Below are 24,559 nucleotides of genomic sequence, written 5' to 3' on the forward strand. Positions count from 1 at the left end.
GGGGGCCAAATCTATGCGTGCATCATCGGTAACTAATATGACAGAGGAAAAAGGAAGGCGCGACTAATAAATGACACATTCATGCAGAACAATTGACTAATGTTATCATCCACTTTAATCACAGCAAACTTAAGGTCGCTCAAATACATGGTGCAGTTAAGAGAACAACTGCAATATTAACTAGTTGCTGACTGAAACTGAAAATTCTTCTTCAAATAAAAATCACTCTGTAACATGATTAACCTAAGCACTTACCTTTTCGCTGAATGTTAAGATTTGCTTTTTCTCTCAGGGTGAAAACTACATCATGGGAAAGTCATTTCATGTTAGTCTTCAACAGGAATAGCGGCTCGCCGTTGATCAAAGTCATCTCGTTTTCATATTTCTAACTACAGATTATAAAATATGGGGAGTGCAAGTGAAAGGACATTTCTTCATCAGAACGGTCACTGCAGTTGTGGATGTTAAAGTTGCTACAAAGCCACAGTGCCCAAGGAAAGTATTGCCCCCCCCCTCAATAATTCTATTTGTCATACTGCCACATTATAGGCTTCAAACTGAAAGCTCAAAAACTGAATATATTTTCTAAGAATCAACTGCATGTGAGACACAATTGTTAAGTGGAACAAAATTACTTCAAAATTGTATTTTATATAAAATTTACAACAAAAAAAAATGATTGGCTGCCTGTTCTCTCAGCTTAGCCAACTGACTCCAGAAGTTCCCTAATGACTTTTATATGATTCAATGTCAACCTAATGACTGAATCACGTGTCTTTAGGTCTCGGTTTAGATAAACTTTCTCTGTGATGGGCTCAGAGGTCTGTAAAAGGAGACACTGGAGAGCAGCATTATGAAGACCAAAGAATACAACAGGCAGGTTCGGGATAAAGCTTTGGAAAAGTTAAAAGCATGGATGGAATACAATAAGATTTCTAAACATTTACATATCTCCCAGAGAACTGTGAGACCAATGATATTGAAATAGAGAGCAAGAAACCACTGCAAACCTATCAACACCTGGCCGCGTCATTAAACTTTTGTCCCAAAAAAAGAGAAAATTAATCAGAAACAACCAAGACGCTCATGATCACAACAGGTGACCTGCAGCATACACAGTTGAGGTGGGACAATCGGTGCATAAGTTTTTTTTTTTTTTATGAAAAGATAGCAAGAAGAAACCCATTTCTGAAAGAATACTATAAAAAGGCCTGTTTGGGGTTTGCAAGAAGCCATATGGGAGACACAAATAATATGTGAAACAAGGTTCTCTGGTGGAATTAAACCAAAATGTAACTTTTTGGGTTGAATGCAAAGTGTTACATTAGGCGTAAGAGTAACAATACACATTACCCTGAAAACGCCATCCCTATTGTCAAACATAGTGGTGGCAGCATCATGCTCTGTGGTTGCTTTTCTTCAGCAGAGACTGGAAAGATTATTAGGAGTTGATGGGAAGATGATGGATTGAGCCAATTTTAGGGCGATTCTGGCAGCAACTGAGTAACTTCAAGAAACCTAAGAATGGGGCGCAGGTTCAGGACAACAATCATAAACATAAACCGAAATCAATATGTGAAAAGGTCCCGAGGGGGCAATACTTTTGGCAAAGCACTGTAAAAGTTTGCATGCAGAGAATGGTCTGCTGTTTCAAATGAAAAGCACAAACGAATAAACAACCTTTGATTTCGATGTGTCCTTTTTATGAAACTGTAACGTAAAAAAGTCTCAAACATGAGGGAAACTAATGAAGCTCACTTCTGTATGAAAGTAGATGACTTTGCCGTAAAACTCTCTAAGGTGCATTGGGCCCTTCTCATCTGGAGTTGAGTGTTAAAGGCGGGCTCGCTTTCTGCCTTCACTTCGAGTTGTATGCAGCAAACTTTTGATTGAGGGGGTTCTCGGGAGACTTCAGCCATTCTTTCTTCAGCAGCTGCTTGAGCTGAGACAACCTCATGTTGGGGTTTTCCAGCTTCAAGCGAGGCAGGTTGACCTCCTCGTAGGAGGCGAAGGCAGCTTTCATCCGGCGCTCCGGGTGGCGGTCCAAGTCTTCGGGCGCAATGCTGGAAAAAAGATGCGCATTGGGCACGTCAAAGAAGCCTTCCAAGAGACTTGGCAGTGGTCCTGTTCAAATTCAAGCACTTTTTAAGGACTTTCAAAGCCAATTTTTTCTAGTACCATTAAAAGAAGAAATCTGCTGTGTTTCATGTATTTTTCAGAGCAAGTTATATCATCGATTTACATATGCGATTTTGAATTTTGCGCGTGGATTTATCAAGACATAAAAGATTCATAGATTTTGAATAAATTGCAATATTTGTGAATAGGAACAAAACGTGTTTAAACATTTTTGAGTTGTGTTACATCACGGTAACATGTAGATTAGATTTTCAGTTGCAAGTTATTCCCATTACAATATACCACTGAGAAACACTACCCAGATTTTTTTGAATGGCCCATAATTGATCCCAAATGCAATAACATATCAATCAATTTTGAACATCCATATGTTTTCACAACCCGGGGGAAGTGTTTACTTTTCAATGCTCTCGCTTAGATTAAAAATAGAAAAAGCATGAAAACGTACGCAATATGTACCTTCACGCCACGAGGTTTAAAATGTAGCAAAACAATTGCTGTATGAAAATCATTTCACCTGAGCACAGCAATGGCATCTTCTATTGATCTGGCTTCCACTGTTCCTTCCTCCTGAAGAATTCTATTGATATTTTCCTCCAGTGGAAACTCCACATGGCTCTTGTCTGTGAGTTAATCAAAACAGTTTTCATATAAAAGTGTTGGTTTATGGAGGCAATGAAATAGAACCCTTTCCATGTTTGTAATCAAATGTGACATAGCCAAGCCGCAGCGTATTGTCAAGGTAGAACGATGGAACACATGTCAGTTTATACCTAAATGATCGTAGATGGTAACATCTCAAGTTATTACTAAGTATAACAATGTTTACATTAGAATGCATAGTCTGTAGGACTCAGACTCACACAACAAAAACACAGTCACATTAGTTTCGGATAATGACCGTTTGCACGTGACGTCATGTTTTCTTTCCTGGCAGAATGAGAGCCATGACAGAAGGCAAGAAGCAACCTAGCGCTTGAATGAGCATTTGGGTTGAAACAAATATCAATAAACACGACAGAAAAATATAACCACCGCTTTTTACAATGGTCATTTATTGTTGTGCAGTGGGCAAGGTTCTAAGCCTGATTTGGAATTGTATCCTTTTTCATGAAGACCGATGACGGCAATGTTTATCTGCAAATTATTCCAGGATTTGTAGCGTATTCTTTACAAGGTACGTTTGATGTATTTCCAAGCAGTTTTATGTAACGTAGGTACATGTCACGTATGATGTTAGCTAATGCTAACTAGCTACGTAAGTGTTTTGCTGTTGCTATTTCTTACAACGTAAACAAGCTCCTTTTATGCGATTAACCAGTGATTCAAAACAGTTCACATGTATTGAAAATGGTTATGTGCTCTACTATAATGCTCATTATGTAGAAATGAAATGTCAGAAAATAAAAAGTCATTTTGCCTAACTAAATATTTTCAACATGCTCAAAAGTGATTTCTATCCAAGGGGCAAATGTCCCTTTCTGTACTGTTCTATTACATTCCCACAAAATTCATTTACGAAGTTGTTTTAGTAACATTTGCGCGAGGGGGACATTTCCCCTGGGGGTGCTTTTTTGGACACAAAGAAGCACAGTAAGGCGTTAGGGTTAAAAAAAACTGGTTAGCATCCAGAATTTATAAGCTTTTAGATCAGCACTGGTGTATGGGGATACTACATCTGCAATATAGTGGTACAGACCGTGTGGACTGAAGTCGGGCAGCCCAAACGATTCAATTAGATCTGTGAATACGTCAGGAGGAAGATTTCTCTAAATACCGCTCTTTCTGCTTTTCGACAAGGTAAGCTCATCCGACAGCTGCACAAAATTCATTTGATTAGTCATTGCCAGTGGTGTTTTTTGTTGTTGTCTACGGTTTACTGGCCATACCCCTGGTTTACTACGGTTTACGTCCGTCATGGTGCCGTCTTGCTGTCAGGTCTCATGTGTGCAACAGGTTCCTACCAAAATTCCCACATGTGCAAACAGCGAGATGGCAATTTTATTTTAGTGATCAAAGTCAACAACATAAAAAAGCCAGTTCTTTGGATCGGCGCGACTTTTTTGCCTTACGTACAGCATGGTTCATATCGGACCATAAGTAACGAGTAAAATCACTTTTTATGACAGTTAGTTAAAGGAGATGATATAGTGGTTCAGGTGGCAGGTTTATATTTCAGGTTTGTAAACCATTTCCATGGCCAAATTCAAGCACTTTTTAAGGACTTTTGATGACAAATTTCCAATGTCTCAATTAGGGCTGCACGATGAACCGAAATCGAATCGATATTGCGATGTGAATTCGTGCGATAGTGTAAACACAAACCACTGCGTTATTTTCAAAGAGTCCTAGTTCCAGTTTGTTATTTCATTGACGGAGTGTTTGGCCAACAAGAATTGTCAGATTTTGTGGTTTTACAGCGCCGGCCAGTAAGAAGCAGGTTTTAATGGCACCAACCAATAAAGGCGAGGCAAAGTTGGCAAGACGTGACTTTGTCAGGCTGGTCTAAGCTGCCAGTCAGTCAACCAAGCCCTTTTCACAATTGGCCGCCAAAACAAACGCCACAGTTCGTAGCATTAGTGGCTTTAACTGAGGCGGCATCAGAAGGGAAAGCTAAGAGCTAGGCTAACTACTCTTAAGCCACCACTGCCGAACGTGGCTAGTCACCGACGCCAGATCCATTACCCACTAAACGGGCAACTACTCTAGCGTGTAGTTAGCTAGCCTCTCTCTAAACCATTTTGTTACAATTAAAGAAGTAACCCTCCCATTTTGTTGTACTTTAATTAAATGACGATAAAAAATATTCAACTGCAATTCTGTTTTGGGTAGAACTAGAATTATTTTGTAATAGTGGTATTCTCTCAATCTCTAAGGGCGTCATCCCGAGGTATGCGTGTCACTTATGTTTAGGTTCTCCCCAAAAACATAACAACCACAGGAATGCACTTTTCTTGTAAAATCGAAAATCGCATCGAAATTGCAAAACAGGTCTGGAAAATTGCAATTACCTTTTTTTCCAAAATCGTGCAGGCTTAGTCTCAATTTAAAAGAATAAATCCAGTGTGAATCATACACAGACGCTCCCCTACTTACGACCATTCGATTTACGAAAAAAGGGCATGTCGAAAACTACTTGGATAAGAAGAAATCCACTTCCTCTTCCTCGTTTGTGTGTAAACATTCTATACTGAATCTCCAGCGTGCTAAGAACGTTGACATCTTTATCGTTTAATATCTCGTGCATCCGTTCAATATGGTTGGTGTAAAGTGTTAAGAGGAGTCGAGCCGTTTCTTTTGAAATGAAAGTGGAATTAGAAAGCTTGATGCGGTTGAGAAAATGGTTGGATCACTTTATTTTGTCCACTTTCTAACACGGAGGAGGAAGTTGCCGAACTCTTGAAACCCATCTTCCAAAACTAACTTCAACTTCACTTTATTTATCTTTAGAGAGCATATTATTTTATGATTTTTTATTTTTTAGTACAAAACAATAAAGGTTACTTATAAAAGCCTTTAACAAACTGTTTTTAGACAAAATTCTTCCCATAAAGGTGCTGGGTAACAATGTAGCTTACATTTTAAGTTACAAGTTCTTCCCATTACATTTAGCACTGGAAAATGCTACCATAACTTTTTTGCATGACCCAAAATTAATACGTAATCCTTGCGATAATACACATTTCACGGTGCCCTGTTTGGGTGTAGCATGCACATGTCCCTAATACCAGCCGCTGTTTATCATGAGGAAAGAAAAAAATGCAATGACAAGGCGAAGCCACCAGAGAGTAGCGTCAATGTCATTTTCAAGCAGACTTGTTGAGCAACAATGGCAACCCTATAGTTACAGCAGCTTAGTTCACGCATAGTTAAACTTGAGAACAATTGAATTTCCTTGGTAAGATGGACTGGAAAGGGGTCTATAGTAAGTAAACAGTTATTCTCTAAGCTTACCTCTTGGCTTGGACTGGTGAGGCTGAGGGACCATGTGTATAGCTTCCTCTATCTGGGCTCGGGTTACCTTTCCGCCCTCCTTTTGTGTTTTTCCTTTTATGCTGGCGGTCTCCTCATCTAGGAGTCGCTGCGCTTCCTTTTTCCTTTCCAGTAGCTCGTGCCTCTTCTTTTCCTTATCGTCCTGGAAAAGGCAGTTGGACAGTTGGAAACTGGCCTTGCAAAGTGGATAGGATCTCAGTTCTGGCAAAATAAGGGGTATGCCTAACTTTTTACCTTTCTCTGTTCTTTTTTCAATACATGTTTGTCCGTTTCCTGCCAAAGAGCATCATCCTCTTCCTGCTTCTTGCGGGCATCCGCCACTGCCTTGGCCTCAGCCTTCCGGGCTTTGGCTGTGGCCGCCTTTGAGTTCTCACCCTGGAACTTCTTGGGCATCCCGGCAGCCACCGTTCAGCTTACATAAAATGTGATCACACCATCATTAAGGATGTAGATTAATCTCTTTTAAATCATAACACAGGTCATAGGTAAACTATTGTACACTGAGCAATTATACTGTACATGTTGAAATAGTATAGAGTAATATTATCTTTAAATACACACTTAACTTCAGCATTAGGTATTTAACCAACATCTATTTGATAGCGTTCGGCTCTGATAAGTCAATTACTTGACTATGCACAGCAGAACATTGTGCCTCCCCTAAATTCCATGTCTTTTTAATCAAGCGTTCATTTAGCTTTTCTGACAGAATCAGGAGGTTCTTGGCATCAGCAGCTTAAGCACAATATTATTAGACGGAGTAAAACTTGGTCAGATGTTCAATGTTCCATAATGAGTTCTCCTAAATGTCTTCAGCTTGCGGAGATTTACATAACAAAAACTATTATGCCTTATTTACAGTACCTTACCATCACAAGCTACTACAGCAATACAGAAATGTGTTATTTTTTGGGTACATATTTTTGCGGTTAAACCTGTCAGAAGAAGACATTAAAGGGGCAAAAAAACCTCTATAAGTTGACATATAATACTCACCATAAATGAACAAAACCACATTTTCTCCTGATATTTGAAGTGATTCCTCATATCAGGCAATCAACTATTGCAGCTCCAATTTTGATCAAACCTGTCACTCTGTACAGATAGAGGGCATTTACGAGGAAAAGCAAACAACATTATTCGCTTTAAACCAAAAAAACATATTTTCTCATTCTTATTGCTGTAGTAGCTGGGATCATTTGTTTTATGTATGCACAATTGTCATTTAGCACAAGTTAAAGATATTTAAAAGGACAGTGTGTATTATTTCACCACTAGATGTCACTAAAGTGCACCCAAAAAGTGTAAAACTAAAAAGCAAAATGAAGAATACAAACTATGGAGACTCAAAGAGGCCAAACCACAACATTTTCTTCTGTTTTTCTCCCCAGCGTTCACAAGGTTTTCGGTACTTGTAGCATAGCAACCTCTAATTGAGGCCATCAATCTATTGTCTGCACTGGTTATCCTCTGTAGGGTTGCGCGGGGTGCTGAAGCCCATCTCAGCCGTCTTCGGGTAGTGGGCAGGGGACACACTGAACTTGTCATTGTGTCACAGACAGACAACTCACTCACTCATTCACACCTAGGGACAATTTGGACTGGCCACTTAACCTGACATGCATGTTTTTGGAACGTGGTGGGAAACCAAGATTGCCCGGAGGAAAGGAAGAACATGCAAACTCCACAGTCAAGGCTGGTAGCTGGAGTTGAACACATGACCTCAGAACTGTGCCGCGGACGCGCCAACTACTCAGCTGCTGTGTGTCATGTTCTGTAAAATTAATACATTTCTCCCGTAAAAATCACGTTTGCATGATAGTTTGTGTATTTAGCTCATTATTTACGTTAACAATATTTTAGTAAGGTTTTTATTACCACTAGGACGTGCTAAATTCACAGTCCTTTAAAATAGCTTAGATTTCAGAAATAGTCTTTGACTAGATGGTTATCATCAGTTGGGAATTGTGTCTTTTCAAATGGAGGAATTTGTTTAGAAGGATGTGTATTATTTAAACAGCTCCTAGTGGTGAAAAAAACAAAACGTCATTCATTGAAAAAACAACTACTGTACACTGATTTAGATAATAACCAAAAACACATAAATCATCATAGAGCAGGATGGATGCACAGTGGTTCGCGCGTGTGCGGCACAGTTCTGAGGTCATGGGATCAAACCTTACTGCGAGGAGTCTGCATGTTCTCCCCGTGCTTGCGTGTGTTTCCTCCGGGCACTCCGGTTTCCTCGCACATTCCGAAAACATGCATGACAGGTTAATTGTCCCTAGGTGTGAATGAGCAAGTGAGTTGTCCGTCTCTGCGTGCCCTGCGACTGGCGACCATTTCAGGGTGTCAACTGCCCGAAGATAGCTGGGATGGATTCCAGCAACCCCACGCCCCTGCTAAGTGGTGCAGATAATGGATGGACAAAATTAATCATATAGACATTCATTCATTCATTATCTGCACCGCTTATCCTCAGGAGGGTCGCGGGGGTGTTGGAGCCCATCCCCGCCATCTTTGGGCAGTGGGCAGGGGACACCCTGAACTGGTTGCCATCCAGTCGCAGGGCACACAGAGACAGATAACTCATTTGCACATTCACACCTAGGGACAATTTGGACCGGGCATTTACCCTAACTTGCATGTTTTTGGAATGTGGGAGGAAACCGGAGTCCCCGGAGGAATATTATTAAATACTAGTAGTATACTACTATTAAAGATACGCATCTATTCTACATAACTTCATCTGACACATCTTGCTGCTAAAGGTACCCCAAAAACATGTAAAGGCAAAGCAAAAATATAGAAGAAAAATAGTGCACTTTGACACCTTCAGTTTTCGTAGTTTGAATTCTTCCATGTGCATTTTGGCACTCGTATTGAGTCGCACAACACAATACAGCGACAAGGAGTCAAATAACACACACTGTCACTTAAAGTTACACGTCACATATATTGTTCGTTCGCATTTCAAAAAATATGATCAAATAAAATGCGCAGAAATCAGGGGTATGATAGGACGGCAGTTCCTCATTGATACATGACGAAATGCTGAGACGAGTTGTGCGCAAAAGATAAGGTAAATGGTCACAACTTTGTACACGTTTAGATGCAAATATTCCTATTATGATATGAATTAATAGGAAATTAGAAACTGAGAGACGATTTTAAGCATTATTCCATTTTTTATGCCCACGCTTGTGTTTTCCAGCATCACCCTAACCGTGGCTCTTTTGCTATTCGATAAACACGTCTTGCATGTCAAACAACTTATTGCTATATTTATTTGTTTGATTGTCAATGAATGCAGATAAGATTGTAATATAATATTGTGTATCATACCAGTAAGACGAATTGCAGGTCGTAATTAAACCACAGAATCTAGTACTTTTTGTAGACGGATACGACAAATACTGTCGACGCACCTTGATGACGTAATCCGTTTCACGAACGCCCCTTTTACGTCACAACTGGTTATTCTGACTTGGAAGGGGACACATTGGTTTAAAAAATGTGGCCATGGGGCTCATCCTGGAGACCTATCTATTTGTTTGAATTAATTGATAAATCTCCATGTAGACAATCTGGGCTGGGGACACCCTGAACTGGTTGCTGGCCGGTCGAAGGGCACACAGGGACAGACAACTCACTCGCTCATTCCCACCTAGGGTCAAATCGGACCGGCCAATTAACCTGAAATGCATGTTTTTGGAATGTGGGAGGAAACCGGAGTGCCCGGAGGAAACCCAGGCAAGCACGGGACTAACATGCAAACACTACAAATCTGCCAGACAAACAGTAAAAAGGCTGCTTCTATTTAGGCACCACCAGTAGCTAAAAAACATATATAGAAAAGTGGGTTGATTTCACTTCAAAGAAAAAAAATAGCAATTTTCTATCACTCAACTTAGTTAAAATATTTTTATTGAGCAAAATTCTATCAACTAAAACTATTCCTTTTTTCAAAAAGAAGTGTAATGTAAAAAAACAATACAAGATTCTTGATTATATTGTCTATACGGTATCTAATAGATTAAACTGCAAACAGTCCATTGAACAATATATATACAGTTGTAAACCGAGGAAAATAACCAACAGTGTAAGTCTAATTTTGTGTTCTGTTGGTGCAATTTTTGCTAACTTTGCTTACTGCAAATCTAGTGTTTTTTGTATTTGTATTCCCTAAAAAGCACTTTTAATGTGAGCAAACAAATAAAATAATACTGTAACATGGTCATCTTTTTTTATTTTATGTTTTATTTTATATTATACTTGAATTCATAGGTCTGTAGCTTGCAATGATTTGTGGTCTGTGCAGCCCTTTGAGACTCCTTGTGATTAAGGGCGTCACAAATAAACATGACTTGACTTGACGAATAATATCATAATGATGCAAAATCCTCCCAGGAGTGGTAAAAAAAAAACTTCTTGGGCCATGACTTCAACATATGTCAGGGGTTTGGACACCCAAAATGTGGAAAGATTCACAATGTACTGTATATACAAGGTTCGTACACCTATTTCATGGCCAAATTGAAGCTTTTTTTTAAAAACTTTCAAAGTCATGAAAAAACAAAATCCAGTATGGATCATGTATTTCGCAAAGTCTAAATTATATCTGCGATTTACATGTCTCATCTCATCTCATCAGCTGCACCGCTTATCCTCAGTAGGGTCGCGGGGATGCTGGAGCCCATCCCAGCAAGCAATGGGCAGGGGACACCCTGGACTAGTTGCCAGCCAATCGCAGGGCACACGAGGACAGACAACTCACTTGCTCAGTCACACCTAGGGACATTTTGGACCGGCCAATTCACCTGAAATGCATGTTTTTGGAATGTGGGAGGAAACCGGAGTGCCCGGAGGAAACCCACGCAAGCACGGGGAGAACATACAAACTCCACACAGTAAGGCTGGGAGCTGGATTTGAACCCACTCAGGAGGTTCCCATGACCTCAGGACTGTGCCGCACACGCGCTAACCACTGCTGCCCCGATTTACATGTATGATTTTTAATCTTGCGAGTGCATTTATCAAGACGTTATTTTAAAAAAATGAGTAAATTGCGAACAAATTTGTTTAGGGACAAATATCTCCCCATATAAGTGTTGGGTAAAATTGACAGTAATATGTGGCTTAAATTTTCAGTTGCAGGAAGTTACCATTACAAAACACTACCATAATTTTTTCGTTTTTTTGGTCCATAATAAAAGTTCGTAAACGATACGTAATCCTTGCACTAATATATATTCCAGACTGCCCTGTTGAGGTGTAGCATGCACTTGTCTTCTTGGGCGTGACCCGTAAGGGGGGCGATGATGAATTCTCGAACAATGCTGTACAAACTAATGCCAACTGCAGTAAATCACGAGTGGAAAAAAAATGCAATGGCTTCGCTCTGCCATTAAAGAGCAATGTCGGCTTCATTTTAAAGCAGACTTCTTGAGAAACATGCGGCAGTTTATACCATTTACCAGCACTTCAACCAAAATTCAAGCACTTTTCAATCGTTGAACATGTAACATTAAAATTCGAGCGTTTTCAAGGATTTCACGCACCCGTACAAACCCTGTATATATCTTTATTCATTCGAAAATGTTAGGGATGTTTGAGTCATGTTTGTCCTCCTACAGAACCCATATCATTTTCCATTATCAAACACTTTAGTTAAAAAGTGCCAGTGAGCCACTAGGGAGTGCCAAAGAGCCTCAAGCGGCTCCAGAACTGCCTGTTTCTGACCCTATTCATATGTTATGTAAGATGATCTGGAATGTGGACCTACGATATGAATGCACATATCCAAATGTAAATAAAAAAAGGCATGTTTGTAATTTAGAAGTCGTCGTCGCTCTCGTCGAATAGAGGGGGTCTCGTGCGTCCCCTGGAGGTTCCAGTTGCTCTTGCCACATGGTCTTCCAAACTGTCCTCCTCGCCTTCATCCTCTTCATCATCTTCGTCCACTTCTATCTCACTATCTTCTGACTAAAATAGAAAGAATATCATCAGAATTTTTTTTTTTAAATCGACAAATCTTAATTGTTTTATCTCAACAGGAAACAAACTTACCACAAAAAAGGTACTACACTAGATGTGCACAATCAACTGTAAACTAATTTCCAAGGAAACAACCTACATCAGGGGTGGTGTCTAACTCATTTTCACTGAGGGCCACATCAGCTAATTACTGTCCTCAAAGGGCTGGATGCACAGTAAGTAAATGTAATTGGTATGTCAAATAAATTTAACTACTCCGTCATGTAAAGTAACTCTAAATTTGTTAAATATTTAAGTCTCAAACATAACGGTTGCATTTAAAAAATGTCACCATCTGTCAAGATCTTGAGTTCGAACCCGGGTCAATCAAAATGTCAATCATTATGTCAATCAATAAGTCGGGCCGGGCCGGGCTTCTCAATCGTTATTTTCATCCCTCCCTTTGTGGGGGATCTGCACAGCATGCACATACTTCTACTCAAGTAATTATTTGTATGACTACTTTTTACTTCTACTTAAATGATATAATTCTGAAGTACAAATGCTCCCCTACTCCCCTCAACCGTTCGACGTATGCAAAACGGTAAATACGAACTTTTTTTACGGTATGTCGAAAAATATCCGGACATTGCTTTAAGTTAGATTTTGTATTGTGTGCACCTTTTTCCGAGAACAGGTCATTACTGTAGTACTTCTTTCCGCTGCTACCGGTGTGAGACGCTGTGCGAGCTCACCCAGCATCCACCCAGAAGAAAAAAAAATCCGCATCCTCTTCCTAGTTCGTGTGTAAACATTCTATACTGTCTATGTCTGTACTATCTCCAGCGCGCTTAGAACATTCTTATTGTTTAATATCTCATGCATCCATTCAATATGGTTAGCGTAAAGTGTAAAGAAGAGGCGAGCCGTTTTATTTTAAACAAAAGTGAATTTAGAAAGCTTAATGCAGTTGAGAAAATGGTTGAACCGCTTTTTTTCGTCCACTCTCTACCACCGAGGAGGACGTCTTGAAGCACATCTTCCAAAAGTAAGTTGAACTTCACCTTATCTTTCTTCATAGAGCATATTCTTTCATTAAACATTTATTTATTTAGTAAACAATACGGGTTACTTATATAAGCATTAAACATACTTGTATAAACCTTAAACATACAAAATATAGCAATGAAGCAACTTATGAACAATTTCAACTTACAAATGATCGCTCGTAAGTAGGACAGCGTCTGTACTGTAATACATATATATATATATATATATATATATATATATATATATATATATATATAGATATATACACACATATATATTATAAATTAGATACAGTGATACGTCTATATTACGAGCTACTTAAGCTAGGAGAAATTCAAGACATGAGATGTCCTTCAGGCAAAAAGTTTGCGCGACATGTAAGATCAAATCCAAGTTACAAGAATTTCCAGACAACCGAAATCTTCTCACAAATAAAATGTGAAATTTTGTGTTAACTTCGGGCTTGGCCGCTCAAATCAAGTTATTTTGTCGGGCTCGGGCTGGGCTATGATAAGCGCAGGCTGGGTCTGGCTGGATTTTTTTAAAGGCCTGATCTTACCTCTAATACCTTACCCTCTAGTATATATTGGATATTCGTGTAGTGGCAGTGAGCAGTCACTTTGCAGATATGGTTTTCAACAGGCATACTAGGAAATGTAGTTTTGGGTGGAAGTACAATTATGACTGGTTTGTTTTAGGCATGCATATATTTTAAGCTCTTATTGGCCAGATAAGAAAATTTGGCCCGCAGGTCATGAGTTTGACATATGTGACGTACATGGGGACTTCAAAACTATATGTAGAACAGTCAGTGACAAAACAAATCTAAATGGATGATCTAGTTTAAATACACAAAAAAAAGCAATCAACTAAATATCGGTTAGCCCAGCACAAACCTTCCCTTTCCTCTGTTTTGTCCTTTTGGAAATGGCTAATGTGGGCTTAAAAATATAAAAGTGAGTGTAAAGAGGTGATAGAAGAAGAACAATTGACAAAAAAATATATTCTTTGGGCAGAGGTACTTGCTTTATAAAACTGATTTAAGTGTTTACCTCATCAATGTCACCGCCATGCATGTTCCCAATAAATCTTGTTCCTCTTCCTGGAAGAAAATACAAAAACATATAATTGCTTGATGTTTGGCTGTATTTTCCTCTGACTATTGCAACTTATAGAATATTGACAAAGAATAACCCAGAGTTTCGAGGTGCAACAACTAAAATATTAATCAATAACTATTTTTATGATTAAATATTTTGAATAGCTTTTGGTTTACAAATGCTCAGAATTTAATCTTTCCCAAAGTTATAGTCTTCATTATTTGTCAATCTTGATATAAAACCAATTCTCTTTGTATTGAACGCAAACCAAACTTTTCGCTGATGCCTGAATCGAAAATTTATCGGTCACAGTTTGGTCAATTTGATATTTTTCAAATTTGCTTAACAGCGGTCAACCCATGTGTGAGCAGTGACATGCATGGAAATATAAAATTAAGAATGAATTAAATGGTTCCATCTATTCCGTGTTTAATTCTTGTCCTTATTTAACCTCAAAATGTTTGGATTTTCTTTTTCAAGATCGCTGTATTTACGAATCATAAATATAATTACTATGCAATGTATTCCTGTGTTGAGCGCTTGACATGTCGAGTGAGAAGGCAATTCTCTTGCCTAATGGCAGAAGGCAATAGTGAGACCATTAAATTTGATTTGGCACAGACCTCAGTTCTAAACAATACAATTAGTCACCGTAATAGCATGCTAACAGCAAGTGAAGCCATCAAGCATAATTGAGTATTACTTGTCTATCGATGTTTTTTATTCAATATTGTTGGTAACTAACATATTACGTTGCTAAGCATTTGCAGATGCAGAGTGAGGCATGCAATTCTCTTGCCTCATGGCAGGGGGGGGGGGGTAGTGAGAACAAGGATTCTGAATTAGTGGTAATGTTTGTTAGCAAACAGCAAGTGAAGCCATCCAATATTTTTGTCTTGTCGCAAAAACCTTTGTTCATAATGGAGCATTACCTATATATTGATGCTTTTATAAGTTAAGGTAAGACAAGAAAACCTTTTATTTCTATACTAGGTTACACATTGTTTTGTTGCTCTCCCAATCCTACAGTGCCTCACTAGACATGGACCAAACAGCACATCACTGCATGTAGGGGTATTTTAAAAAACTATTTAATGTTTTTTCAGTGTCTTTGAAAAAGGTTATTTTTAGAGCTGTTTAGCCAAGACTGCAGCAGAAATATAGGTTTTTGGTTGCAACAGGATTTGAATATGGGTGCAGGAAAGCACCAAACTCATACATAATAAGGAAAATACATTTGTCACTGACAATGCTTAGAATAAAATATAATTCAACATCATAGTAACAAATAAACATGCGATCTGTTACTGTGATTAAAAATTGTGTGACAATGAGATAAAACAGACTGTCTTTTCGCAAGTCATCTATACAACTGGTGTTCTGACAACTAAGATCTTAGATCTGCTAAGACGGAGCACGGAACGACAGAAGGTTTAAGCCCTGCGCACACTTGACGCCACCCACAATCAGAATTTTTTGCTTTTGTGTCTCTTGGGAGGAAAATGGCGTGGCAGCAATGGCAAAGGGTATCAAAAATGTTTTCTATCTTTGGTGTCGGTTGCCATATTTGTCACATGTGCGGGGAGATAGGAAAACTGTGACGTGACGCACGCACTCTAAATACGAAATACCGCGGTGACATCTTTGACCGGAGTTTACTTGTAGAGATGGGAATTCCGACTATTTTGGGGCCCAAATGGCTCTCCAGGTTGTTTTTGTTACTTTAATCCATGTATTACTAATTAGAATGAAATAATAAGCATGGATTACCAATTATCATTTAACATTATGCATGGAATTACTTAAAAAGGGGAAAAATAAAGAAAAAAAAACCAAAAGTGAAACAAGGACAAAATCCAAAAACAAAAGGTAACCACATGAAAAAAAAGGCGTCTCGGAGGGAACCGCCTGTTCATGGGTGGAGAGCCTGCTTTCTACGTTCACTTCCAAGAGCTGGCTCATAAAGCTGTTTCGTTCGTGGATGACACAAGTTAGTTGCCGCAGCGTTCAGCAATGACAACAGCACTGGCGCTTTCAAATATTCTGATATAAAGCTCACATTTTTTTCACCTTTACTTTCGGTGCATTAGTAAATACTATATTCGTAATCGCTATCCAACCGTACGGTAGTCCCTATTTTGAATGGTGATATGATTTGGGACCTTCTGTTTTAGATTATCTAATGATAAATGAAATAATTGTTGCAGCCAGAGTTACATCGCTGTTATAGAAATAATTGCATGAAAAGTGACATACTGAACATGTCGTTCATCTGTTTGGCATCCGTGAAGCCATTCCGAGCAAGTCTCGGATTGGACTGACGAGATTCTTCCAAATCACTGTCCAGGTCGCCTTCGTCGTCAAGAACGTCAACATCGGAATCTGCATCTTTATCTGAATTTTTTTTTCAAAGAACAGAAGCAAAGTGAAACTTGTCCTACACCCCCCCAGGCGGTATCATTTTGAGTTCTCACGTGAGCTCCTCATTAGGTCTCTGTCCTCCTCCTTCAGATTTTGCTGAATCATTCGCAGAGTATTTTCAGCCTCCTGCAAAGAGACCAAGGCTCGGTTTACACTGTAGGAAAATCGGATTTTATTGCACAGAACATATCTGCTTTTTTCACACCAGAACCAGGCCACTCTCATTTGTAGTCCTAAATCCGATACATATCCAATCTTTTGGAATGTGACTTCTGTCTGAAGGGTCTAGGCGCATTCATGCGACCTGCACATCACTGATACGCAGCAGACATCACTAATCTGCCTTCAACCAGGTGGGAGGAAGCGGAGCAATAAAGAAATGGCGTACAAAAACACAAGGTATCATTAAACTACACATTTATGGAAGATGAACACTTGTTTATTTTGTAACTTACGGAAAAGCCAACAGCTCATCGCGGATTCACATGTCACTCATGTTTATTCCTAAATAGTAGTATCCTGTAGTGGTAGCTAACGATTATTACATCCAAACCTCACCACATAGACAGTATTCAATTGGGATAAGCGAGGTATTGGATTAAATTAATATTTGGGTGAACACCGCTCCGCTGTTTACATCCATGAGTAAACATAAGTGCATCGCGTGGGACTTCACGTGGACTCTTTTGCACATGCGGACCAATTGTGGCGTTCACACTGGATATGAAGTCGCATGCAAGCCGCATTTAGTAGGTAATCTCAGAACAATCTCAGAAAAACATCGGATTTCAACCAAAAATCGGAATTGAGAATTAAGCTCTGCAGTGTCAATGTAGCCAAAGTGAACAATATACAGTGGGGAAAAAAAGAAAGGTGAACCGCACACAATTTTTAGTCACTTGAAAACTGTCAAAAGGAAAAGGGATGTTTAATTCTTGGTGTTATTCTTGTTTTCAAGACAGCTGAGCTGCTTCCACCACCATGAGTTTTAGATTCAATACAATGAAAATTTGCGATAATATCTTACATCCTTCTGATATCAATACTTTGGAGAAAAATAGAATCAGTTTGATAAAGGAATCATTTTGCTGTTTTTATAGTTTCACGTAAAATAGTTGTTTTTTATATATTACAACAAAGCTGTAAATGTATTTGTTTGTTGTTAGCAGAACTACCTGACATAAAAAAACATATTTTAGAATGGATTAAGAGAATTTTCAGATTTTTTTTTTCCCATTGCAGTTGCATTATTTGAGCACTAGCTTTAAATCACATCGTGTACTTTTAGGCGGGTAACTATTCTAAAAGACGGTGTGTAATTTTTGACCTCAGTTCATCAAACAAATGAGGGCAGAGTGGTGGGAGTTCTAGCACCCCCTGGTGTCCATCTGAGCCTGCGACTATCCACCCACCTCAAAGCGCTCTTGTTCCATTTGATGGTAATCATCTAGCTGTGACTCCAGAAAACAAAGGTTTTTGAGCTTCTCCACATACGATTCGTACTGCTTCTGCAGGTCTTCTTCAATCTTTTCGTATTCGTCCATGAATGCTGGTCTAACACAGGAGAAAGAATGCATGTGAAACAAATGTATGTTCCATCCTTTTTCCACACACACAAGGGCCACAGCATGTTGTGGCAATGTCACAGCCCATCATAATAAAATGATAATAATTGATAAAAAAAAGTATATGTTAACAGCTCCTGAAACGCGAAAAATGTATGTTAGAATGGATAAAAAGAATTATTTTAAAAGAAAAAGAAGTAGTTCCTACTACCATTAAAGAGCACCATTTTAAGTTGAAAGTGGTTCTAGGACAAACCTGCTGTTACTGAAAAAGTCCAGAAGATGGCACTATTGTACCACAAATAACCAAGAAACAATAAATATTGTCAATAAGTAATGCTTGATATTTCGCAGAAAATACATATTTCGTAATTTGGCCATAGACTGGTGTAGTCAACTATGGAAGAATCATAGCACTCTATTTGGTAGCACTTCATCACCCAACAAACCAACCAACCAATCATCCATCCACCCATGTTTAGGTCACAACGAAAACGTTCATTGGCTGTGTTTGTGTCTGATGAATCCCTAGTAAACTTACCTCACGCTCTGCAGGGTCTGAAGTCTCTTGCGACTCCTCTCCAGTTCCTGTTTCTTTTTTTCTATCTTGGCATCCAGACTGGCTTCATCTGAAACAATGTTATTCAGCATTTCTTGGGTTTTCTCCACCGTTTCCTTGAAATCAAAAGCATAATAAAGGCTCATGAGTTAAAAACAGTGTAGTAAATAGTAGGAAAATACTGATTAAAACGGCTGTGCTGACCAAGGCCTCCCTGATGGCGACTCTCAGGGCCTTTTCCGTCCCGTCAATCTCCAAAGGTCGTGCAATTGCTGCTGTTCTTTTTTCCTAATATAAAGTGCATGATAAACTTACATGCAAATGATCGGGACTTGAAATCTGCTTCCACTCACTCTAAGTTCCACCTCCTTGCCGAGTAAATCATACAAGGATGCTCCTTTAGCCGTGACCTCAGACGCTAGTTGACGTGCTGCTTTTAGGTCAGGAATCTACCAGGAAGACACATAGAAACAATAAATGGAAATACAGTGCGCAGCGAAAGTATTGGTCGCCCAAAAAATTTTTGTCTTATTGGCAAATTCAGGCGTCGAACATAAAACTAAAAAACTACAAATATTTCCTAAGAATCAAAAACATTATGAAGTAGAACCAAATTATTTACATTTTATATTATGTTTACAACAACAAAAAACTGAAAAGAAGTGTTGCAAAAATATGGACCCCCTGATTTCTCAGCTCAGCCAACTGACTCCAGAAGGTCCCTATTGAATTCTGAATAATCCAATGTCAACCTAAATGACTAGGAATGACAGGGTGCACCTGCGTGTCACTGAGTCTCAGTTGCTCTGTGATGGACTCAGAGGTCTGTGAAATGAGACACTGGAGAACAGGCAGCATCAAAACTAAAGGACATACCAAGCAGGTTGGGATAAAGCCAAAGAAGAGTTCAAATGAGAGGATTTTGCAACATTTACACATCACCCGGAGTACTGTGCGAGCAATAATATCAAAATGGAGAGAGCATAAAACCAAAAAAAGACCAGATCGCCCACTAAACTTTTGGCCCAAAGAAGGAGAAAACTATTTAGAGAAACAACCAAGAGGCTTATTATCAGACTAGATGACCTGCAGCATACAAAGTTGATGAGGGACAATCTGTGCATAAAACAACTATTAGTCATATAAATATTAGTCCTGTAGAGCATTTGTGGAAAGATCTAAAACTGCTGTAACAAACGATCAGATCATAACTTAAGAAACTTGAGCTATTTTATAAGGCTGAACAAGCAAATATTTCAGTTTGCAGATGTACTGAAGCTATAGAGACACATCCATATTTTTCACGCCTACTTTTAAAAGTTTTTTGTTAGCACAATATAAAACGTTGAATAAATTTGGTTTCTTTTTATGATTATGTCTCACATAATGCTGATTCTTAGGAAGTGTTTATACATTTTTAATCTATAAGTTTGAAGCCAATATGGAAAAAATGTCTTAGAGGGGCCAAATATTTTGCAACGCACTGTAACATCTGAAGAGAGCACATTTTGTCCACAATCACTTATTACTGGCGAGGGTGCGCTGGCGAAACCAATGCTGGTACAGTAATCCCTTGCTCTAACGTGGTTTTCTTTTCACAGTTTTGTTACTCTGCAGATTTGCATCATACATTGAATTCTGCACTCTGATTGGCTAAACAGTCACTGCTTATTAATATAACACTACTGCAAGACTTGTTGAAAAACATGGCAACAATTTCAAGCATTTACAAGCACTTAACCCAAAATGCAAGCACGTTTTAATCCTTGAAAACACAGCAGTACAATGCAAGCATTTTCAAGGATTTCAAGCAACTATACAAACATTGCGTATCAAACTTGTATCCTTTCACACTATTCAGTAACAAAGAAGAAGCTTTCATCTTCAAAAGCTTGGTGTAAAATGCTATACTGATTTATATGCATTTGTAAAGAACAATTATTTAAGGAATTTACAATGCTCAACAATCTTACCCGTGAACTGATATCAGACTTAAACTTGTCGCTGTCCTCCTCAACTTTGTCTTCCAGCCCCATCTGCTTGGTTTTCATTGCACTGTACAGCACGGAGGTGATTTTCAACATCTCTTTGACCGCGTAGCCGTCAGCCTGGTAGAGACGTTTGGTGTTCAACTTAACGTGCGCTTTGGTTGCCTACAACGCGCAGAAACAAGAATGAGCAGCTTGTCCTACTTTGCATTACAATCATTGTACAAAAACTTTTTTGACAGCGATATTTGTTTTCACCATGAACTGAGCTACAGCCTTTATGAAGAATACTCTGTCTGACTCGGTGTCCACATCTGGGGGAATGTCCATCTGAGGTTCATATCTGTAAATTGGGATGAGGGTAGAATGGCACAAAGTTTTTATACATCTACACAAATTTGAAATCACTGCAAGGAAATGACTAATTTGAAACAGATATACTATGATGTTTTCTTATCAGACCTTCCAGTGGCAGGCCGTGCATATTACCCCTAGGCCTTCAGTGATGTATTGTTTTTATAGGCCAGCTCTTGGAAGAGAACAACAGGAGCCGGCTTACCACCAATCAAGAGTCGGTTCCTGAGAGATGCTATTTTTTCTTTTGTGACTGGATAATAACAATAATAATAATGCATGGTTCGTTTCCAGGGATTCCATATTGCTGACTTTTAATTTGTTGAGTATGAGCATGTGTAAATATTTTATTTTTCCAGTGTTTTTCAGGGATAGTGCGTTTTACATAACAAATGTAAAGTTTGTTCTTGTATTTCAAGTACTTTGTTGTTGCACTGAAATTTCAATATTTTTTATTACCAATTTGTTGTGTATGTGTTTTTCAGAGATTCTGAGTTACCTGACATTAAAGCTGCTTAGTATAAAATGTTTAATCTTTAAATGAGTAAAGTGTTCACTGTAGAGTGAAAAAAAGGAACAGAATATTAATAATTAGAATATATTTTAGACTTCGGTGCGTGATCGCCCCCTAAATGAGGTTTCTTTACGCCTGCGAGAAGGCCTTGATCTTGCCAACTTGAAATTTGATTGGCTAAACAGCTTTATCAAACAGATGTTTTGCTACAATGGCCTTCAGATCTGCTTTTGAAGGCCTCTGGGAATATTTATGACCAAAGAGACAAGTAACGGCTGAAATGTGATTGGTTAAATATGAAAACACAAATCTGTAAGCAACGCAACCACGGGGCGGGAAGGAATGAAAGGAAGCTAAAAAATAATTTGGAGTTATTTAACTCAGTGACTTTCAACCACTGTGCCGCGGCACACTAGTGTGCCGTACGAGATCGTCAGGTGTGCCGTGAGAAATTATCCAATGTCACTTTTTAAAATTTAAACTTTTATAAAACATTTATGAATCAATTTCTGCAAATATTATGTCATTGTCAAGTGTCTGTGCTGTAAAAACTGGGGGTATTATAAATTATGTTGTAATTAAACATACCGTTCAGTGTCATTTTATTAACATTTTTGGTTAGTGGTGTGCCGCAAAATTTTTCCAATGTAAAAAAAACGCGCCCTGGCTCAAAAATTGTTCAAAAACACTGATTTAACTATTAATAGTTACTAATATGTATTGATGGACAAAATATAATGACATCACACGATTCAGATATTTTTAGGGCAGCAGAATGGTCTTGCAGGCTGATGATATCCCACTTAAAAGCTTTCTTCTTCATCCATTCACAGTAGAAATACACACATAATGAATTGAAACAAAATCTTGAAACTGGAGCACAGATGCACAAGGGGAAAAGTACCTTTTAACGAGCCATATCATGATTTCTGCCACCAGATTGAAGTTAGGGGTTCTGAAATTCTCCATAGAAATCAAGCGAGGATATCCTAAAGCTCTCATCATTTCCGTGAAATCTGCAGTTACAAAACATAAACATATTCAACGTAAACACGCGTGCAGAATTGTGATAATGTATCGAGTCATATTTATATACAGGACATAGGAGAATGTGAGACGACAGCTTACTTCTCAAATCTCTGAAGGACATTGTGACTTGTGTTCCGGTCACTGGTTTGCAAAAAAAAAGTGAATGAGTTTTCTGCCACTACAATAAAAACATCAATTTTAATTGTCTTTAAACTAATTACAGCAGGCAAATATCCAATATATTTTACTTAGTCTTTTGATCAAATGACCTACTTAAGAATCCATACAGTAAATGGCATTAGTGGTACCCAAATAGCATCTTTTGCACAAATTTGATCACTATAAGCATTTTAAGAATGTGTTATAAAAGAAGTTATTTGCGTATTCATCACAGACGTAGCACACGATGTCCAACTTGTTTTTTTAATGACTTCGTCCACTTTCAATGTTACTTCTAATAAATAGCCACGATAGCTCATGCAACCTCTTTAGAATGTGGATTTGAGATTTGATAAGGAAAACAACATCAACACAGGAAAAAAAAATAAACCCTATTGTTATGTTTATGATCGTGGATGTGATTGAGCAAAAAAAAAAACATGTATCATTTTCAACACTTGAAAAGCACTATTTAAATGCAGACCATTTACATTTCCCAATGAATCGGTATGAAAACAGACTATATGCATGCTACAGAGTTGCAAATGGAAAAAAAACTAAACAGAAAACACCCGGAAAACAATTAGTCGTGGTCTGCACTTGTAACAAATTTAAGAATAGGACGATCTTGTAGCTATGTGCTGTGCATGTTTCTGCATTGCGCATTCCCATTAAAATCCGAAGCATTCGCACAGGTGAGTTAATGCTAAGAGGATAACTAAACGAATCGTCCAGGTTTGTAGCACGGGCGATTGTTCGTCATGTAGTAATCAAAATCTCCATTGGTAAACAACTAATTAAGTCCCGTTTGGTGTTTTCTGAGTCGCCAACGGTTACCTGTTAAGGAGCCAGACGGCCCTCGGAAACGCTCGGTTCTACTACGCGGAAGAACCAACGCATCTCTGTCCAATCGTAAACCTCCATGCTCAAAACAGTCCAATAGGAGAGGAGGGTGTTGAAGCACAACGTATAGTATTGCTTTTCCAGTGCGTAAACAACATTTTCAGTTTTGTTTGTTTATTGCTCTAGGATGCCAATAATGTTAAGAAAAAATAGTTGTCGTACAAAACCAAGTAGGCTTTTTATGATTTCAATTGTGGCTGAGCATCTTCAATGATGAGCAAGTGAAGTTTTAATAAAACTCGAAGGGATTCAGAGGTTAAACAATGACCCCCTTTGGCAAAAATCAAAACTGCAGTGCATTTAATTAATTGTGAATTTTAAAGTACATTACTGTACTAAATCGGATATAAAATGCAATTTACAGTTCATATTAATATTTGAGTTAGTGAGCACTTCACCTGGTATCCCCTAGGAACACCTGAGTAGTCGCTCACCGGGTTGGGTAGGGTTACTTTAACTTGATTACTTTCAATGACTTTTGGATTACTCCAATACCAAATATGCTAATAAAAGACAAAAGAAACTAAATATGAATAAAATTATGACTCACAACACGTGGTAAGCTTTCTCTCCTAGCTTTGATCTCTTTGATCTCCGGCAAAACTAACATAAAATGCGACAGAAACAAAATAAAAATAAATCCAAACAGCTTGCCAACATCATTTTTGCCGTTCCATGTATTCCGTTACTTTCCAATCCTGCACAAATTTTAGTAATTGTATTCATATTTAGTTTATTTTGTCTTTTATTAGCATATTTGGTATTGGAGTAATCCAAAAGTAATTGAAAGTAATCAAGTTAAAGTAACC

At 38.4% G+C, this 24,559-nt stretch overlaps 2 protein-coding genes and 1 long non-coding RNA gene across 5 annotated transcripts in view; 1 reads left to right on the forward strand and 2 right to left on the reverse strand.

The window, feature by feature from the left end:
- Nucleotides 1-92: 92 nt before the first annotated feature.
- On the reverse strand, nt 93-9,625 carry ccdc124 (coiled-coil domain containing 124). Its single transcript, XM_088350120.1, has 5 exons — nt 9,478-9,625; nt 6,367-6,544; nt 6,094-6,274; nt 2,657-2,762; nt 93-2,063 (listed from the first exon to the last, which is right to left on the reverse strand). The coding sequence occupies exons 2-5, from the start codon at nt 6,523-6,525 to the stop codon at nt 1,859-1,861; spliced, it is 651 nt and encodes a 216-aa protein (XP_088206246.1). The 5' UTR covers nt 6,526-6,544; nt 9,478-9,625; the 3' UTR covers nt 93-1,858.
- Nucleotides 9,166-24,559, forward strand: part of LOC148355073 (uncharacterized) — a 35,508-nt gene continuing 20,114 nt past the window's right edge. Inside the window, exon 1 of one of the 2 annotated variants that reach the window (XR_015852263.1) lies at nt 9,166-9,214. This is a non-coding gene — a long non-coding RNA (uncharacterized LOC148355073). Of the gene's footprint in view, nt 9,215-23,470; nt 23,543-24,559 lie in introns of those variants that run through there. The other variant, XR_015852262.1, reaches the window with a different exon arrangement.
- Nucleotides 11,697-23,652, reverse strand: ift38 (intraflagellar transport 38). 2 transcript variants are annotated; one of them, XM_088350117.1, is made up of 13 exons: nt 22,788-23,652; nt 22,564-22,675; nt 21,050-21,134; nt 20,777-20,956; nt 19,157-19,252; nt 19,008-19,091; nt 18,786-18,919; nt 18,092-18,233; nt 16,733-16,805; nt 16,515-16,652; nt 14,211-14,260; nt 14,055-14,099; nt 11,697-12,117 (listed from the first exon to the last, which is right to left on the reverse strand). In XM_088350117.1, the coding sequence occupies exons 1-13, from the start codon at nt 22,807-22,809 to the stop codon at nt 11,968-11,970; spliced, it is 1,311 nt and encodes a 436-aa protein (XP_088206243.1). In that variant the 5' UTR covers nt 22,810-23,652; the 3' UTR covers nt 11,697-11,967. The 2 variants fall into 2 exon arrangements, with proteins under 2 accessions (XP_088206243.1, XP_088206245.1); XM_088350119.1 differs by lacking the exon at nt 14,055-14,099 and having other exon boundaries at nt 22,788-23,648.

Source organism: Urocampus carinirostris, chromosome 12 (assembly GCF_059441175.1).
Source record: "Urocampus carinirostris isolate Australia breed hairy pipefish chromosome 12, RoL_Ucar_1.0, whole genome shotgun sequence".
Lineage (NCBI taxonomy): Eukaryota > Metazoa > Chordata > Actinopteri > Syngnathiformes > Syngnathidae > Urocampus > Urocampus carinirostris.

Excerpts from the sequence above, each read along its gene's own strand:
- ccdc124 (XM_088350120.1), bottom strand. The coding sequence starts at position 6,525 with ATGCCCAAGAAGTTCCAGGGTGAGAACTCAAAGGCGGCCACAGCCAAA. Across the intron at positions 6,275-6,366 it reads TGAAAAAAGAACAGAGAAAG|GACGATAAGGAAAAGAAGAG; the intron begins GTAAAAAGTTAG and ends TGCCTTTTCCAG. Across the intron at positions 2,763-6,093 it reads TCACCAGTCCAAGCCAAGAG|ACAAGAGCCATGTGGAGTTT; the intron begins GTAAGCTTAGAG and ends ATTAACTCACAG.
- ift38 (XM_088350117.1), bottom strand. The coding sequence starts at position 22,809 with ATGTCCTTCAGAGATTTGAGAA. Across the intron at positions 22,676-22,787 it reads GTCCTTCAGAGATTTGAGAA|ATTTCACGGAAATGATGAGA; the intron begins GTAAGCTGTCGT and ends TTGTAACTGCAG. Across the intron at positions 21,135-22,563 it reads ATGATATGGCTCGTTAAAAG|ATATGAACCTCAGATGGACA; the intron begins GTACTTTTCCCC and ends CCCAATTTACAG.